Below are 18,837 nucleotides of genomic sequence, written 5' to 3' on the forward strand. Positions count from 1 at the left end.
TCCATTAGGCCTTCATTGAATGAAGAGAATGGTGGTCCGTGAGATGATTTTGTGCCAGGCCTGGTCAAAGCTCTCAGTGAAGGCGACCATCCTCCTTCACTTCACAACACACTTTACTGTTGAATATTCAGCCTAACTAACTTAAATGAACAGATTAAGCAGATGTTATGCTTTCCCCCAACTAAATTAATGTTTGACTATTTGGTGAGTTTCGGCCTAAATGCCATTCCATGTTTAGGTTAATGTTCTGGACCAATAAGCTCAACTCAACCATAAACTTTTCAAGTATCTTGCACTTTCTCTTTGCACTATTTTTTTCATCGTTGACTTTTAAAATCAGGCCTATATTTAGTAACTTTTTTTTTTTTTTAAAGGAGAGAGCTACTGTACTGAAAGCTCAAGTCAATTTCCTCGCATGCAAGTGTCCTTTGCCTATAAAGCTGATTCTGATACAGTCTAACACAGGGCTGTCAAACTTATTTCAGTTCAGTGGCTACACACACAGCCCATTTAATTTCAAGAGGACCATAGGCCTACCCTTAACGTGGGTATGTAACAGTGAAATATTGCACATTTCTGCGTCATAATGGGCTAAAGATTTACTTCTTATTTTGACATTCTGACTTTTTTCCCTTTACAAGTCTGGGGCTGGATCGAACCCTTTGGCGGGCAGCATCCATATCCTTGGGCCTTATGCTTGACACCCCTGGTATAAAGAAAACAATTGATGGCTTTCTGACATCTCAAAATACGGAGACTATGGTTTATTGGTGAAGAAGTCAAGTTACTAAAAAAGGGTGCCTATACATCTCTCTCTCTCTGACTGACACACACACACACTCACACAATTGATACTACGCTTTATACATATACATCCACTGTCACCCTGAACAGGTTAGTGGTTACATACTGCTCCTGCAGGACAGTATGGAAATTACACCTTCTGTAGATGCCACCACTGCTGGTACAGCAGATGCCACTCAGAGCAGAGGAAGATTGCCTTACAATTTAGGAGAATGTAAGCGTTAACATTGAAAAATTAATATGGCCAACTAGGCATTGGTAACGTTGTTAAATATAAACACAAACAAACACAACCAAGCCAAGTAAGCCCAGTAAGTTTACATAGCTGCCGCCTCACACAACTATCAGGCCTTATAACAGCTTTTGCCGGGCTAAGGTCAGTCATTTGAATGGCTGCCCCGACCCCCACTCAAAAGAGACAATGTAATGGGCACCCAATTCTGGGTTCCCTCTCTCCCTGGGCCCGGGACAACTGACCCCTTTGACCCCGCTGTCAGCTTCCCTATTCGTAATGAGTGTGTCCTGGCTATTAGAGGGGTCTTAATTAAGCTTTCCCAAGTAGCATATAATGTCCCAGAGCCATGGCCAAGGCAAACTGGCAGGACTATTAAAGTTCCACAGTACACCCTCGCCCTCTTATCATGTTTGTACAGACTGGCTGCATGAATGCCACACAGCTACCTGCAACAGCAGCGCTCCTCAGTGCAAGACTGCTTCAGTTAGAAAGTAGAGGGGGTGCCAAAGATTACAGGGGGTCCAAAATTCTGCTTCTGAACATTAAATCAGAACTAAATTAAAAATGTTTGGTCCCCATTGATTACTGACATTGCAATTAATCACTTTCATTATTTTTAGTGTGTATGTGTAGAAGTTTTTTTTTGGGGGGGGGGTAATAAGCTTTAAAAAAAAAAATAAGAACCACTGCGCACTCCACAAATGGGCCTGGATGCCCATGGGGACCCAGGTTTGAATCCAGACAACAAGGAGGGGCCCCTCTCCATGGCCCTTGCCAATTTCCAAATTGTTAAATTAGGTGAATTTTTTAATGCAATATGACATAATAAATATAAATTGATGGACCGAAATATAGCCAACTAGCCCAGCATCGGCATAGCAATGGTATGTCCCACCGGGCTCCCAGACACTGGCCCCACTTGTCCGTAATTCATTTCCCAATCCCACAGCCACCTCTCCCTGTCATTTCCTGCCCACCTCTTCACCTGTCCCAACATAATAAAGGCAAAAATAAAAAATTAAAAATAAAAATAAAGTTCATAGTTGATTTTTTTTTAACCCAAAATTTATTTTGATGAGAACATTAAAAAATGAAATGCACTTCTGAAAGAATACCAACACAGTACAGTTCTCCTTTTAGAAATGTACTATCAAAATATCAAAACTCTCATCTGTTCACGACACATCTTGCCAAAAAGTGGAGAAAGGAGTACTTTTTACATTTAAGCAAAAGTGATACAAAGATGGCATAACAAAAAAGGCTTGCATTTAAAAGGGTACGGAATTTATAGAATTAACATGTTTGTGGTATGTGCACCTTCTTGTTATATAAATGTCATGAATTAAAATTAAAATAAATAAATAAAAAACGAGAAAAAAATAAAATAAAAATAATAAATACAAAACTACGGTTTGAGTGATGTTTCTCTCCCAGAAAGGTTATCGCTTTTGTGATTGTTTAGATTTATATCTTTACTATATTTTTTTGTAAAAAAAAAAAAAAAAGAAATTAACCACATTCTCAAACAAATGAAATGTCCATCCAGACGTCAGGGATCTGGAGGGTAAGTGCTTCTTTTTTGTCATTTCTTCTTTTTTTTAGGTTTTAGAGCATAAAATTTGTTGTAGGGACAATTTCACTGTCCCTGTGTTTCTCCCACCCACACGACACCCCCACCAACACTCACTCAACAGTATCTCTCTCTCTCTCGCGCTCTCTCTCTCTCGCGCTCTCTCTCTCGCTCTCTGACCCACCCCACCCCAACATACACTCCACCCTATACCCGCCCCGCCCTGCCCGCCTGTGTTATTTTATTATTATTTATTGTAAGATGCTAAGGATCTCCTTGGCGTTCTCCGTGTTCCAGCCCTGGCCTTGCAGGGGCCCCTCGCACGCTGACACGTATTTGTGCAGGATCTGCGTGCCGATGTCGCGGAAGTGGAGCCGCTCCTCCTTGCGCTCCGTGGAGTCCGCGTTGCAGTCCTCGTACTTCACCGCCCAGAAGCACATCTCGCCAATGTACATCATTGTCAGCAGGTGCGTGTCTGAGAAGATACCTGTGGACCAACAGCCAATGACACAACCGTTGTTAACAAGAGCCATAGATATTCTTATATGGGGCCTATACTAAGAAGCTGGTTCAGGAGTAGGGCTGGGTATCGCAGCCATGTTCCTGTATCGATTCGATTTCGATTCTTAGGGCTTTGAATCGATTAATCACGATTCAATTCGATTCGATTCGATTCATTCTGAATAGATTCAATCTGTTCCCGTCTTGGTGCCAGGATTTCCCCCAAAAAGATTCTGTTGCCTATTTTTTAAATAAAAATGTCAAAGGGCTGTGGCTTGACAGGGTTAACAGATTGCTAATTTGTAATAAGTAGGCCTAGGCCTAATTGACGAATACTTACTGGGTATTTTCCATAGACCTAAATTAAACAAAAAGAACAAAAAGAAAAAGAACCAAAAAATCGATTTTGTGCCCTGTGAATCGATTATGTGAATTTCGATTAGAATCGATTAACTCGATTATTTTACCAAGCCCTATTCAGGAGTAAACTAGGTTCAGTTTTGCCTGGTTAACACCAGACCTAATCACAAGTGAGATTTCAGATCGAAACGATTGTGTAGAACTAAGGGCAGTATGGGAGTTCCCAGGCTAGGTTCAGTTAGGAGGTAACAAGAAATTGGGAACTCCAGGCTCTTCTATTAGATGATTTGCCTCTTAACTTAACCTGGTTTACTCCTGAACCAGCTTCTTAGTATACCCCCATGTACACTAGATGCCATCTTTAGTCTTTTGACACGGCCCAACCCTGGGCGGCGCCTCCTTGGGCCGGTATCATGATACATCTCATAGATGTCATTGACATCTACAGGAACGTGGGTGCTTTGCATTGTTACTGATTAATGACAGCAATATACTGGCTTAAAAATGGCCAAAACTTCAGCCATTTGATATAGCATCTGATGTTCATGAGTGGATTCCATGCGGACTCCTATCCTGCCTGCGGACCACCAGCCAATGACACAACCGTTGTTAACAAGAGCCATAGATGGACACTATATTCCATGGCTATGTCTCAAATGACACACTTTTGTCAGTGCACTGACAGTCAGTGCACACAGTACACTGAGGTCCTTAGTGCATAGTGTTGTGGAAAAATTTGAGCACCATGCACTGTGCCCTCGCTGGAAGTGACGGCTGAGCATGGCATTAGCTCGCCAAAATATGAGTTGGCTACTGTTTACAATGCACAGCGTCTGGTGCTTGTATTTCCATGTCCTGTTCCAACAATCACACATACTTTGGTTGGCATGAAAAGGTTGGTGTCCCATCAACACTACTTACAGAATTAGGAGACTGTTGACCAAACTCTTCTACAGAACTGAATGCCACATTTCCTCAGTGTCATTGTCAACATGGCCGCCGTTTAGTGCATGAAGTGTCCATCATTCAAGCACTGCATTTTTCCGCCATTGTTCGGGGATCATCCTGGCACTTTCAGTGCACTGGCTCAACTGACATTTTCAGCGTGAGCGCCCTAGGCACTGAAAAACAGTGCCCGAAGTGCACAAGTGCGGCATTTGAGACACAGCCCATGTTAAGCCTTTTGACACAGCGCAACCATGGGCGCCACTACCGTCTTGGGCCGGTATCATGATACATGACATAGATTTTACTGCCATCTACAGGTAATTGGGTGCATTGTCACTGAAGGATGAAAGCAATATACCAGCATAAAATGGCACAGATCTGACTTCAGCCATTTGTTCCAATGGTGTTCATGGGTGGATTCCAACATGAGGACTCCCATCCTCCCTTGCTCACTTGCCTCCTTGTGGCCTTGTGATAACGTCACCGTCAACAGCATTGTATTTCAATATCTTGCAAAAGCTTAATTCTAATGTAATTTTCTCATTTGCAAACGGGATGGTGAATGAAGAATAGCCCCACAAAAATTGTTGTGGCTAGGCTGACAGCGGGGAAACTTAATTGTTTTCTCCATGGAGTTGGGATGTCACAGAAACGTGAAGCCACAAGCACAGGCCGAGGAGGTAGTGTGCATATTGGAATCCACCCCATATCTATGAACAAGAGCAATCAAAGATGGCAATCTGTCGCCTGGACAATGCTAGATGCACGGGATCTGACGATGTGTGCTTGGCACCCCCTGCAGACTACCCAAAACACTGCAGGCGGGCAAACAAAGACAGACTTCTTATGATTCTTCTGAAAGCATAATGCGTTTTTTTTTTGTTTTTTTTAATCTATTTGTACATAACATTCTAGGGAAAAAAACGTCAAAAAAACAAAAAAACATACAGATTTTTAAAAAATTGACAGACAAACTGATAGACAGGGTCATGTCAATAGCGAGCCTTACACCCTTCCAAACCTGTAAGCCACCCCTCCAAACCTTACTAATAAACAGCGTACATTCTGTATAAATGTAAAATAATACAATGTACTAATGTGTGTCCAATGCAATAATACTGGGCATCTTCTCTACAAATAGTTTACCTTCAGACAGAAAATTAGCTGTCGTTGAGTCATGGAAAACTACGCCGTCGTTCAGTTTGACTGAATTCCGTACTTGCAGCATCCTCATGAGGTACCGCACACCTTCTTGAAGACACTAGAAAGAAAACACACCACATACACATCTGCATTGCTCAGTGACACTCAGTACAATTCAGTGTTCTGTGAATGACCACAATCAAAATCCCATTACAATTTATACCCTGATTATACCCTGATGATCCATGATGACACGATTCAATAACGATTTCTTGAGTCAGCGATTCGATTGTTTTGGATACTTAAGAATGCCCCAAGATACGATTCGATTTTTTCCTCATTACTTTTCCACTTCTAATATGTTGCACAATTAACAGATAGGGCATTGGGCAGGGAGCAGTGATTCGATTATTTTCGATTCTTAAGAATGCCCCACAATACGATACAATTTGATTCAATAGTCGGCCGTAGGATTGATGCATCGATACATATCGACTATTATTTATTATTTATAACGCCTACCGATGAATGCAATTATGGTAGCACTACGAAGGCCTATGTGTTTTTTGACTTGCCATGTTATATTAAAGGCTTTTGAAGTATACCGGTATTTGTAATCTCAGAGTGCCTCTACTGTTTCCTATCTCTTTTGGATTTTGATTCCCCCCGGCAGTCCAGCACAGACGAATGTCTGAGAGCTCTAAGCCCCTTTGTGTCTTTCCATTGCAATTTGTTTTGCTTGACAACCCAACACAATACTATATATATAGCTTTAGTTTGTATGTTTAACATTTTACAGGCTTGAATTTGATTGTTGGAGCTCCACGAGTCTCCAGAGCATGCATGTCATCCTAATGCAACCATTAGTCTACAAGGTGATAATCTATAGGGAAACGTCCAGTGCAATCTTGGCAGGCAGCGGTGGTATAACAGCTTCTCAATGTTGTAAATGGATGCTGCCCATTATTATGACACATGAGGGCCACCACTAAACAAACAGCAGCTACCACTGCCCCAGCAACACTGCTCAAACCATTTTCAGAAAAAGCATAGTATGTGTTTTTCTTAGACCAGTCTGTTAGACCAGTCAGCAGAAAGTCCAAGTCCTCCAGCTTTTTTGTACGTGTTTTTGTTGTAACAGATCAGTCAGCAAAAGTCCTTTTTCAGCAGGGTGTAAGGTAGACGACTGGGGGTTATTCCAAGAATGTGGTTCAGTGTTAAAACCAAGTTAACCTAGAGCAGTGGTTCCCAAACTTTTTCAGCGGTGCTCTGCCAGCGGTGTTCTTGGCATACCATCTTGGCTATGTACTATATGTGTGTGTGTGTGTGTGTGTCATGGGCGTAATTTATGGTGGGGACGGTAGGGACACGTCCCCACCAATATTTACCCCCCTACTGTGTAATCACGACCGGTGTTGCCGGTAACGTAGTCGCACTATTATTTTTCAGTAACGTGTAGTCTAACTACCATTTCAAAACGTCAGATTAAAGTTATTTAAGACACCGTGTGTTACTATTTCTGGTACATAGGCCCGCCTACTTTTTGTTTCAAGCGAGGAGTTTGTGGCGACGCCTGAGGATATGATATGAAAAAAACCCTTTTATGATAGGCCTATGAAACTTTTATGAAAGACGATAGAGGGATAACTTCGCCCTGCCATTAAATCAGATTGTGGGGAAATGTAGTAGCCTAGCCCTACGTATAGGCCTACAAACGGTTCTGAATCTTAATTAGCCTATTCGAACAGTTGTGCCGACATCATCGGCAATTTCTAATTCACTATTTGGGTGCAGGGAACGGAGCTCTGCAGATGCGTAATAGTTGCGTGACAAGCAGAGAGAGGCGGAGAAGGGTGAAGGATAAAGTGGCCTATTTAAGAAGAAATGTGGTCTCTGCGCAGCGCAGATAATAACGAATTGAAATGCACATTTGATCTACTGATACGGGTGTAGCCTATTTAAACTATCATCGAAAGGACGGGCAGGCTTCAGAATCTTCAGTCTTCCTTTTTAAAAAAAACTGTCAATGACGGACAAACCTCTGTTAACGCGACCCATGTGGTAAATGAAAGAGTTCCTAAAGGTACACGTCGGCAAAACATTTCCCTTCTTTCATATTAAATTAACCTGGCTTTGTTTTACAGTCTATTTAACTGTAGGACTACTTGAGTAGCCTAGACTAATTGCTGCGACTAGGTTCTGATCTCGCTGAACATCCAACGCGACTGAAATGGAAGCCTTCTTCCATGACGAGTATGTAACCAACATCATTCAAAAATCACAGATAGGGCCTACACCTAATCATTGTGTTGTATTGCATTTCGGTCATGTAGAAGGGCTACAAAGCTAACTGGTATGTTGTAACATTAAAATTCGCCTACAACGTGACACAGTTGGTGCGCAACTATGCGGTGACATCGCTGGGATTTCTGTCAAGACGCGCTGCGCAAAGACACTTGCACGCGTGTGTTGCCTGTAGGCTGCTATGATGCAAACACAGCTACAGGCAGGAAGAAAGCGAGATATAGGGAGTTAGCCTATGAGAATGAAGAAGTGTGTTGTTTTGTATGTAGGCTACAACAGTCCACACAGCATCGCTAATTTTGGAGGATAAAAAGGGTCAGTCGGCACCGGAACCAAAACATTTTTTTTCTAGGCCCCGTCTTATTTATTTTTTATTTCAAGAAAAGGTTTGCAAATGTCAGTGTCATTTTTGTTGCTGTTAAAATAGGCCTAAATGTCAATAAAGTGAGTAGGCTAGGCCTATTGGCAGAACTGGTGATCATTTTCATGTTAGGCAATACCACTTTGCTGACATTTGAACACAAAGCGACTTATATGTTATTTGGTAAAAGTCTCTGGAGCAATGTTGTATCAGAACTAGCTGCTTTGGTCAATTTCACTCCAGTCATGGATGGAGGTGTAAACAGAGGTAGCCTAAGGGTGGGATTTAAGCCTGCAACCGTGTGATTGAAAGACCAACTTCCTAAGGAACGCTCGTGGACATATCATCTGCTCATTGATATAACATCTGTGTGCCATGAACTTATGATTGATAATCAGCCCCCCCCCACACACACACACACAATGAAAATTGTCAAAAATCATCCCCCTCTAAAACCATTGAGCTACATTCATTCATAGGCTAATACATGCACATATTGCGTTAAAATTGTACTTTTAACAACTGTATTTTCTAAATTTTCTCGGGGGAGAAACCCCCGAACCCCCACCAATTTTATGTCCCTACCAATGTCAAAGTCAAAGTTACTCCCTTGGTGTGTGTGTGTGTGTGTACATGTGTGTGCGTTGCTGTGGCACCTTGAGGAAGGTGGCCTTGTTTTGCTTGATCCACTGCTTCCTCTGGTGCAGGGTGTGGCAGTACATGTAGAGCAGCGCCCCTCGCCGCCAGTACAGGCACTCCAGCAGCTCCAGGCCCAGCACAGACTGCACCTGGGGGAGGTACAGAACACATCTACATCAACAACCAATACTCCTCCTCATCCTCATCATCACCACCACCATACATAATAAGTGCATGTATGATTCAACATCAGATTGACCCACAACCTCGAGACACCTGCGACAATACCCCACACAAACTCAACCTTGTTGTCACAGATTGAGTGGCATTAGTGTCGGATTTTGCTAAGTAGGTGGGTGGGCGGTGGGTCAAAAATATGCTTAAGCAGGGCTTGGGGGGGGCTCAAATGACCAAAATGTGTTTATCTAAAAAGGACCAAAGGTGACCTAAAGAGACCAAAGGTGAGAGGATAAATCAAGCTTAGCGAAACAAATGGAGATTAGAGGAAACAAGCAGCGAGAGATGTTAGTTAGGTGGTCTGTGTGTCAAATCTGTTAGGATAATGGGTGCTGCCACACACACACACACACACACACACACACACACACACACACACACACACACACACACACACACACACACACACACACACACACACACACACACACACACACACACACACACACACACACACACACACACACACACGCTTACTGTTAAGTGACAGCTGGTTCTGTCTGTTGTGTGTCAAGATTTAAAAAGTTGTGGGGTGACGTCAGAGAAAACAAAAGTTGAACTCTGATTGGCTCTTTTAGCATTTAAGACATTACATTGACTGGAAATGTGTGCAGCATCACTTAACAACAATTACATTACACCAGGGGTCAGGAACCTTTTTGGTGGAGAGAGCCATAAACGCCAAATTTTTTTAAAGAAATTTTCACGAGAGCCATACCATTTTAAAAATACTAAATACAATCAAAAGCATGTATTTCAATTAAGCCCAACAAGTTTAGAGTGTACTGTCAAGTTATTGCTTTTATTGATAACAGGTAAGTATAGGGTTGTCAACTGTCAACTTCATTATGGTGGAGGTCTGGGAGAATTTTGTATTATTTAGATGTAATTTCCTGCATTTGAACACTTTTTAACCTCCCTTGTCTCATTTCAACTCAATATGGAACCTGTACTTTTATTTATAAATACAGGACGATTCCATATTTCAAGGGATGTTTGGCAACCCTAGATTAGGAAGAGCCATATACAGTTCCCAAAAGAGCCATATGTGGCTCTAGAGCCGTAGGTTCCTGACCCCTGCATTACACTAAGCTGACACTTTTATCCAACATGACTAAACTATTTAGAGGGTATTGGTTACAGTCCCTGGAACAGCGTGGGGTTAGGTGTGCCTTACTCATGGGCACTTTAGCCATGGATGGAGGTGTAGGGAAGGGTAAAGGTGGGATTCGGAACCTGAAACCCTGTAACTATTAGGCCACGGCTGCCCCCAAAACTCCAGCCCACACCGTATGCGATATATAACAGGACGAGACGAGAGCAACATGGCTATAGACTACAAGCACTTGAACAGATCCAGTTCCACTTCTTCCAGCATAAACGGCATCCTCTAGCCCAGGCCTGTTGTAACTGAACAGCCAATATAAAAGCACGTACTGGGCATGACACACAAATACAACAGATATCCGCAAGCTTCAGAGGCCTTGTATTGTCAGGATACAACTGCCAGTACAATAGAAGGAAATAGTGAGGCCACGACAGCACAAGTTGAAAGTATAGAGTTAAAAAAGTATGTACAAAACGGACACAAATGAAAAGAGCCGGTGTGTGGGGAAAATGTTGGGGAATCTCGTTCCAAATGCCGTAAGGGACATACTGGAGTCAGCTAACTTGTGACTGGGGCTTTTGTGTTGCAGATAGTCATATTAAAGAAGATCTTCAAGTCATAACTTAGCATTAAGATCAATTTAATGTTTAATAAACAATGATGTATTTGGAGAATGTTTAAGTAACACCATTTCATAGGTTGTGTGACGCAAAAAGCAGGAGTTTGGATACACAGGGTGAGAAATTAGGAATATTACTTATGTCATCCATTGTGTGCATTTCATCTTAAGACACCAAAGTCCAGTGTAAGAGTCATGTTGATTGGATCACTTGATTAACTACACACTGATTGACTCTATTGTTGAAAGATGTGGAAGTTGATCAAGACGAGGCATACCAAGTACAAAAGAGATGCTTCAGGAGAAGAGAGTCAGTTCTGTGTCTGTTTGTTGCTGTTAGGACGAGGCCACAGAATTCCAGAGCTCTATAATGCTTTAAGGTAAGCGTACCCATTAAGCCCACCAAAATCTAAATTTCTTTAATTTTCAATCATCTTCACATAATTTTTGTGTGAAATGATTTGTTAAATAGTAAGATTTACCTCTCTTTTCAATGTTTATCACTGAGTTGATGTATATTTCAAAGAACAACATGAGGAGAAAAGTGAAAAGTCTGAATGGGCTTAAAGGGTACCATTGGTACCCTTTAAGCCCACTTGTGTTCCAAATAAGCTCATATAGTTATTTCTCTATCAAAATACGTGGTGACTGAGGTGTGTGAGTTGAGTTTAAACGGTGTAGTCTACATGGCATAAATGGTTTCAGACCAAAATATTCTTCCAAAATGTAAGATTTGCTCAAAAAATAATACATAAAACCTAATTAAATATTACAGCATCTCTTAAGCTTACTTAATATACTTCATAAAATACTTCATCCAAACAGAGAAATGTATTTGTTATTTACTATTGTTAGTTCATTACATTATGCCTTTTTTAACAACAACTTGAGATTGTACAGCACTCAAAGGCATTTTTGGTTAGCATGCCTGCCAGTTTGCAGGCATTTCAATGGGGTGTACCATTTAAGCCCACCTAGTACCTATTAAGCCCGCCTATACAAAAAGCTATTTATGGAAATAATCAGCTCCACAAAACATTTCATGATTCATTTCTTTAAAGACCAATGCCAAACAAACTGGAATATGCTTAGAATTCATACCTAACCACCTTCTTACAGTAGAGTAAGATAATGATGGTGTGTGGTTGTATCAAGAGAATAGCGGCGTTTGCTCGCTAATAAAAACACATCTTTCCATTTGAAGGGAAATGCTATAATTTAGCAAAACACTGCATGTATATCTAAAAAGATCACTACATTTACCTCTTAGTTCACTAAATATGAAAGTATTTTCAAAACATTTGACTTGCTAGCTGAAATTCTATGATTTCTGACATGTCCCAAGACAGCAAAGTTTTGAGGCGACTTCTTGTCAGTAGTCCTGAGACTGGATTCACTTGGACGGGGATAATTCAACGATAAAAAATTTGATTTGTTTGCAATAAAAAACATTTTGTCAGTTACTAAACTCTTTAATTGGATAGGGTGATGAACAACAAAATCCACCTTTGCCCTTTCTTTAAATTGACCTCAAAGTTGAAAGTGGGCTTAAAGGGTACATGGGCTAAATGGGTACGCTTACCTTAACCATTTGAGCCTTCATTTAACTATATGCTGGATGCATTGGATTAATAAAACAGCTAAATTTGAGAATTGGACACAGCGCTCTCTGATTCTTTTTTAAAAGAAAACACCAGATTCTGTCTAACACATAAAAAGTTTTTAAAATAATACTATAATGTTAGACTGGTAATATACAATGTTTTTTTTAATTAAGTTTGGAGTGGAGCAGCCAAAATCCAACAATGTAAAGGGCTGATGACACAAAAAATGGAGTTCAGCAGTCAGCACCACACGTAGTGTTAAGCTAGATTTATGCTTCGCTCGCATAGAATCTGCGTCCGTCCGTTTTCTGTCTATGCGAGTCCACGCCCCCCTCTCAGAGGCTCTGCGCCCGTCGTCTAGCGCCTCGAAAAAATTCTAACTATCCGTCGGACGGACGCGGAGTACGCAGACAAAAAGGCACTATGATTGGTCGTCTCGCTACTTCCTTGTTCTGTTCTTGTGGCAGCGCAATGCCAGTAGTTTGCGAGAGCAGAGCTGTATTCTGTTAAAAACTTTATTAATGCCTTGTGTGTAAATGTGTGTAAATACACGAAGCTAAGCTAAGTAACAAACAATGCATCAGTTGAACACTCGTGGCACAATGCCTGCGGTTTTACTACCGTTCCTCCACCGAATGTAAACACACATCGGCAGAATCAACTGTCTTTACATGCTTGCATTTTCTGCTCGTGAAAACAGACTGGGTATGTCAAATAATGATACCACTGCATTGCCTTTGCAATTTCTGTGAAAATACCTAGCTAACCGGGATAGAAAGCAACATTGCTTAATAATGACCGCAGTGCTTACAATGTAGTGAAAGTAGCCTAATCGCGCAATTTCAAATGTGGCTGGCAACGAGACCTCGGACCTCGCAGAGCTCGCAGATGCATGAATACAAAATTGGTTCGTGGCCACTCCCACGCGACTTTTCACGCTCGCAGTTGCTGAAGTCTAATCTGACCTTTAGATGGATGTTAACTTACAACAATAGATCTGTTCTGTACAGGAATACAATCCATAGTGAGCTTGTAAAATCAAAAGCGTGTCTGCATGCGTTTTCATGGAAGAAGATTGTTGATAAATAATTCCTCCAAATGAATATTAGGTTACACCCATGACTTTGTGATTGCCTGCAGTCTGTACATTACGACACCTTGACCAGGAGAGGACCAAAAGATCCCAAGTCACTCCAGCAGACCAACAGGCAGGGCAGCACACAAAAGCATCATTAATGGTGAGCATGATTTGTTATTTTGTGAAATGTGAAATAAATATTATTGATTTTTAAAATGTTATGATGGTGACCTCTAGAGCCCAAAGGTGTCAACGGATGGAACATTATGGACAGAAATACTGCCGAAAATGACACACATAGGTTATGAATCGATAGGCCTTAGTCACTTCAGAAGACCAACTGACAGATAGGTAGCCACCACAAAGTTGATATGATTGGTATGATGGTTGTTGTTACCAACTGTGCCTGTGCACGTGATACCTTGACCAGGACCAGAAGATCCTAAGTCACTACAGCAGACCAACATGCAAAGAGGCACAAGCAAAGCATCATAGATGTTGAGCTTATTACCTCCTGTGCTGGTGCTAGTCTCCCAGACAGCACCTCTGGCTCCGTCAGGTCCTGCAGTAGCTCCTGGATCCTGAAGGGGGAGCACTCCTCTGGGAACTCCTGGTCCACCAGCTTGTTCTCCTCATAGAAGGTGATGTCAAGAATTACCTGCATTTAGAGGAGGAGGAGAAAGAAAAACAATAACAGCGTGGTTAGTTTCAGTTCAGTGCTTTTCTGTGATGTAAAGCATTACTTGCATTATGGATTTGGGGTTGGGGCTGGATGGGTGATGCAACACTTTGCAGCCAAGACAGCCACCTTGACAACAGAACACCTACCACCTTGAAGAGGTCCCGTAAAAAGATAATATTTTTGTTAGGCTAATTTTATTAATTTAAGTTGTATTACAAAAATGATGTATGAGCCATGTGTTTTCTGGGGTTTTCATAACACAGTTCTCATGAAACTGCACAACACAGCCTTTCCAACGATGGCTAGGTCGATTAGGCCCATGTCTCTGATAGAAGATCATGCCACCTTCACCAACACATTTTCTGTGGAAAACACTGAGGATTAAAAGACGACGGCATGACTTTTGGCCCCCCAATTCATTTCTAACACAGGTGGCCCTGTTGATATTCCTGCAATGTAAACACGCCTACTGCTCCAGCTATTACTGCCCAACACCAAACATGTGTTTACATAACACACTGGCTATGAGTAATGTGACTATGAATAGCGTCTTGTGTTATTTTTGGGGGGCGGGCTTTATTTATGGTGGGACAGTGATGGAGGGACAGGAAACGAGTGGGGAGAGAGACACTGGGAAGGACTGGCAAACGACCCAGGCCGGAATCAAACCCGGGTCGCTGGTGTAGTAACCTTGTGCCAGTGTTCTTCTAGAGTGTACTTTTTTTTCACACAAAACATTGACCCACAAGGTACCCTTTAGAATTAGACATGGAGCCTATGTTTCAAGGCTAATAATTACGTATATAAATAAAGGCAACAACCAGACTGCTAACCTAAAGAAGGCAGAGAGTGCCGACTTGGTTTATCAACTGTTATCATGTCAGGTACCACAACCACAGTGAGTAAGTTCAGCCGCTGCACCGGTTTACAAAGTTTTGCTTCCTGATTGTTTCAAAGCAACAATGTAGTACAACGTCCTGCTACGTTCCATGCATCTTGACCTCGGCCTTGGAGGACAACAATGAAACCATGAAAAGAAGCATCAAGGCAACCTTACAACGTAAACATGGCTGATCGGGATACAATCACAGACTTTTTATTGCAAATGAAGCAGTTATCCCCCAGGGGATACAGACATCTTCCCTCAAAATTTCAAGGGTCATATAGAGCGTACAAACCAATTTAGAGACAGAGAAACATGAACAGCATGTTGCCACAAACAAATAAAAAAACTGTCAATGCAACAGCCAAAGTTGTTGGGGTAATGACACACAGGGCAACTTTCTGAGCAATAGTGCCAACAGCATGATTATCTACTAATTTTTTGATGGAATGATTTTCAAACGTTGCTGTGTGTGGCTGTTCCAGGTCCTCTAGATACAATTGTTATGGTAATAAAGAGTCCGAACATCGCCTTGAAGTATTGCTGCCCAGAAACATTGCTCAAAATGTTGCCCTGCATAACATCACCTTTAGCGCTGTCTGCAGTCTACATTTGGCCATGTGCATCTCCAGCATTCAATTCAGACTGAACATAATGGTGCCGGCGCGGCAGGCACTTGCTCAAAGCAGTAGCAGAGAAGCGTTGGCAGTCGCGTCCTGACTGAGGAACCTGGAGGGTAGCGTTTGACTCGGGCTCAAATCAAATCGACAGACAGTGTTTTCCTCAATGAGTTTTGCCCAGGGATAGGATACAAAAGCAATTCGGTGCAAACAACGAATAATAAAGTAGTATTGTGTTGTGAGCAGTGCATTTAATGACAAGGTATTAGCATACTCTGCGGGACACTTTTGTGTAAGTGAATCTACGTCCTCCGGTATTTTCCTCTGGCCTCTGGCATTTTGCCTTCGTGGGGAAAACAATTAGTAGTCCCGGAGGTCAACCAGCACAGAGCGACTTTTGGAGGGTCTTTCTCTTGCTCAACGTCCCGATAGCAAATGAGAAAATGTCCTTCGGAAAGATGTTTTAGCAAAATATTGAATTTAAAGAAAAATGTGCTTGTCAATGACATGGAGCCTAGCGTCACAAGAGCAGAGGCCACCAGAAAGGACAGGAGGACAGAGATTGACTTGCACCGTCTGTACCGTACTTCCAATGCAACCTCAACACTGCAGTACAGAAGCTTTAGATAATTGGCCCAAACTTCGACCTCCCTTTGAGTGGCTTCACATACCGGCTATGTGAAAGAGACAGGGGTAGTTTTTGTGACGCGTAACCTCAAAGAACACTTGATGATTACAATATATACTAGCACAGCAAACCATGGCTATAGTGCAGTGCTGTAACATGCTGCAAAATATAGTGACATACAATAAAAATGCATTGTATGAAAACTCTGCAAATATGCAAATCATTCATGCCAGCATACTGACAGTTTTTCTGAGCATGAGCACTGACAACGATTGCCGTGTTCACCCGTTTACATTCTCCTGCAAGCTGGCTGGACACTAAACCACCTGCTGCTTACGTTTTGCAAAGTCTATCGCGCTTGACAGTTTGTCTATTCATTAAGTGTAGGCCTACTTCATGCTCAGTTTTTATCCCTGTGTAATTAAATAAAAATAACGTCATGATTTGGCTGTGCACCAAGCACATTCCCACCATTGGGTGCAGCTGCAGCCTACTCTCACATTACCTTCGGCCAGTGTTAAAATAAGACATTTGTATCTCGCCTGCTCTCTATAAACAGTGGGGCTGTGGAATTGAATCAGCATCTTGAAATGGTGACGCATGTTACTGGAATGCGCCTGCATACACTCCATAGCATATGCCACATGTGCTCAAATTTTCAGAGGACCGCAACATTATAGAGAGAAACAACAGTGACACAACAATGAGATACTGACACCACACCACAGTCAATAAAGCTTACATGGCAAAAAAGACCAATGTGCCCAATTTTGCAACTTTAACATTAAATAGTGTCAAGTCCAATGTCTATGGGGTACAAAAACACTGAGATCAAGTAATGGTATCAAGTAGGCTCAAATACCTGTGTGTAATCCTGTAGCAGTTTTGGGAGACTGCCGCTCTCACCCCCTTGTCTGTAAAAGTTTTTCAACTTATCTAGAATAGCGGCTGCATTCTGTAAATAGTCATCATCTAAGGAAAAATAAAATGTGTTAATTGCTTACGTCAACATTACTAGACAGTGTCAATTGCATGACATAACCAATCAACAGTGCATGTCACCGGTAAGAGAACTAGAATATTTAGAAATGTAAATATATACATGATACTGAGAATGTGGCTTACATACAATTAAGCTTTGATATTGCAATTACCCTAAAGATATCAATTATTAGTCCTAACACTAACGGTGCACACAGCCACTATGGTCAGGCAACGAACAAAATATTCATTGCATCTGGAAGAAGACAATACAGCATCATTAGGAATTCTTATTATGAATATAAAACAGCATACTTATGTACAATTACATGAGTTCGTGCAATTTACCAGTCATTCGTGTGCAGTTATTTCTCATGTGTGTTACATTTTACATTGCGTCAAGCAAGACGGTCGGCGCTTTCTGAGCAGCGATGGGACAACATGACCAAACTTGAAGTTACTAGCGAATTATATTAAAAGCTTTGAGAGACGACGCAGTCATCCTTCATTGTTTTCTTCTCATATTGCAATCATGCAGTCCCAGTGATAGCATAGCAACACTGGCTGGAATGACGTTCCACAGACGTTAGCTACCTGCGGTAACTGTCCTTGCTGACATGGACATTTAACCCGACAACATCCTTCACAGAGACAATAATGTAATTTCAGTACACTAACATAGTATTTCGAAATCAACAAAACCACAAATGTATTGGTAATTCTCTCAAATGCCTAATGTCATGTGTTTTAGCAAAGTTAGCTACGCAGCTGGCTAGCTAACCAGCTAAACAACAACAGTAGCGAGAAAAGTGAGCTATGCTTGCTAGCCAACGAGGCTTCAGTGATGACAGCAAATCCCTAGCATTAGAATCAAGTAAGACTCAAGTTCCAAAACAATAGTGAATAATCACATAAATGGCACATTACCTGGCTTTTCTATCCTTAAGCTAGCACACTTGTTGTCCAACTCAAAAATCCTTCTTTCTAGCTCAAAACCCTGTCGCCTGTAGTCGTCGGCCATGACTGGAAACGACAGTCACGTGACGCACTTATTATTCACGTGCTTCTTGTTCAGCAGAAACAGCAGCACCAGCAGCACCAGCATCATGACAGCACGAGCCAGCTGGGAGCAACACTACAAACGCACCTGTTTAGCAGAAATCTTGAGTTTTATATTGTCCAAATTGTGATAATATATATATTTTTAAAAAACTTGGGAATAACACACAACAATTCCTGACTATTCCTGACAATTCAGAGTCTAATAATTCTTAAATATTGCAGCCAATACCTGAAGTCTGGATAGAGTTGAGAAAGGATAATAGTCTTCAATTATTTGAGCAGTTATGATGGTGTACTCATATGGACATTTTAACCATAATGAAATGCATTGAAAATAATTTTCCACAACCTTGTGGGTTATATGAGTGCATATGGTGACAAGAATCGAATAGAATGGCTTCGCTTGATGCATGCCATTAAATGTCTATATATTTGATATAATCTGATCACACCTTGCCAGCTGTTTATTT

General features: G+C 41.6%; 1 protein-coding gene across 1 annotated transcript; it reads right to left on the reverse strand.

The window, feature by feature from the left end:
- Window positions 1–2,086: 2,086 nt before the first annotated feature.
- On the reverse strand, window positions 2,087–18,353 carry rimoc1 (rab7a interacting mon1-ccz1 complex subunit 1). Its single transcript, XM_063187614.1, has 6 exons — window positions 18,233–18,353; window positions 17,187–17,296; window positions 14,023–14,169; window positions 8,883–9,014; window positions 5,565–5,679; window positions 2,087–3,096 (listed from the first exon to the last, which is right to left on the reverse strand). The coding sequence occupies exons 1-6, from the start codon at window positions 18,324–18,326 to the stop codon at window positions 2,861–2,863; spliced, it is 834 nt and encodes a 277-aa protein (XP_063043684.1). The 5' UTR covers window positions 18,327–18,353; the 3' UTR covers window positions 2,087–2,860.
- Between the last annotated feature and the right edge of the window lie 484 nt (window positions 18,354–18,837).

Source organism: Engraulis encrasicolus, chromosome 21 (assembly GCF_034702125.1).
Source record: "Engraulis encrasicolus isolate BLACKSEA-1 chromosome 21, IST_EnEncr_1.0, whole genome shotgun sequence".
Taxonomy (NCBI): Eukaryota; Metazoa; Chordata; class Actinopteri; order Clupeiformes; family Engraulidae; genus Engraulis; species Engraulis encrasicolus.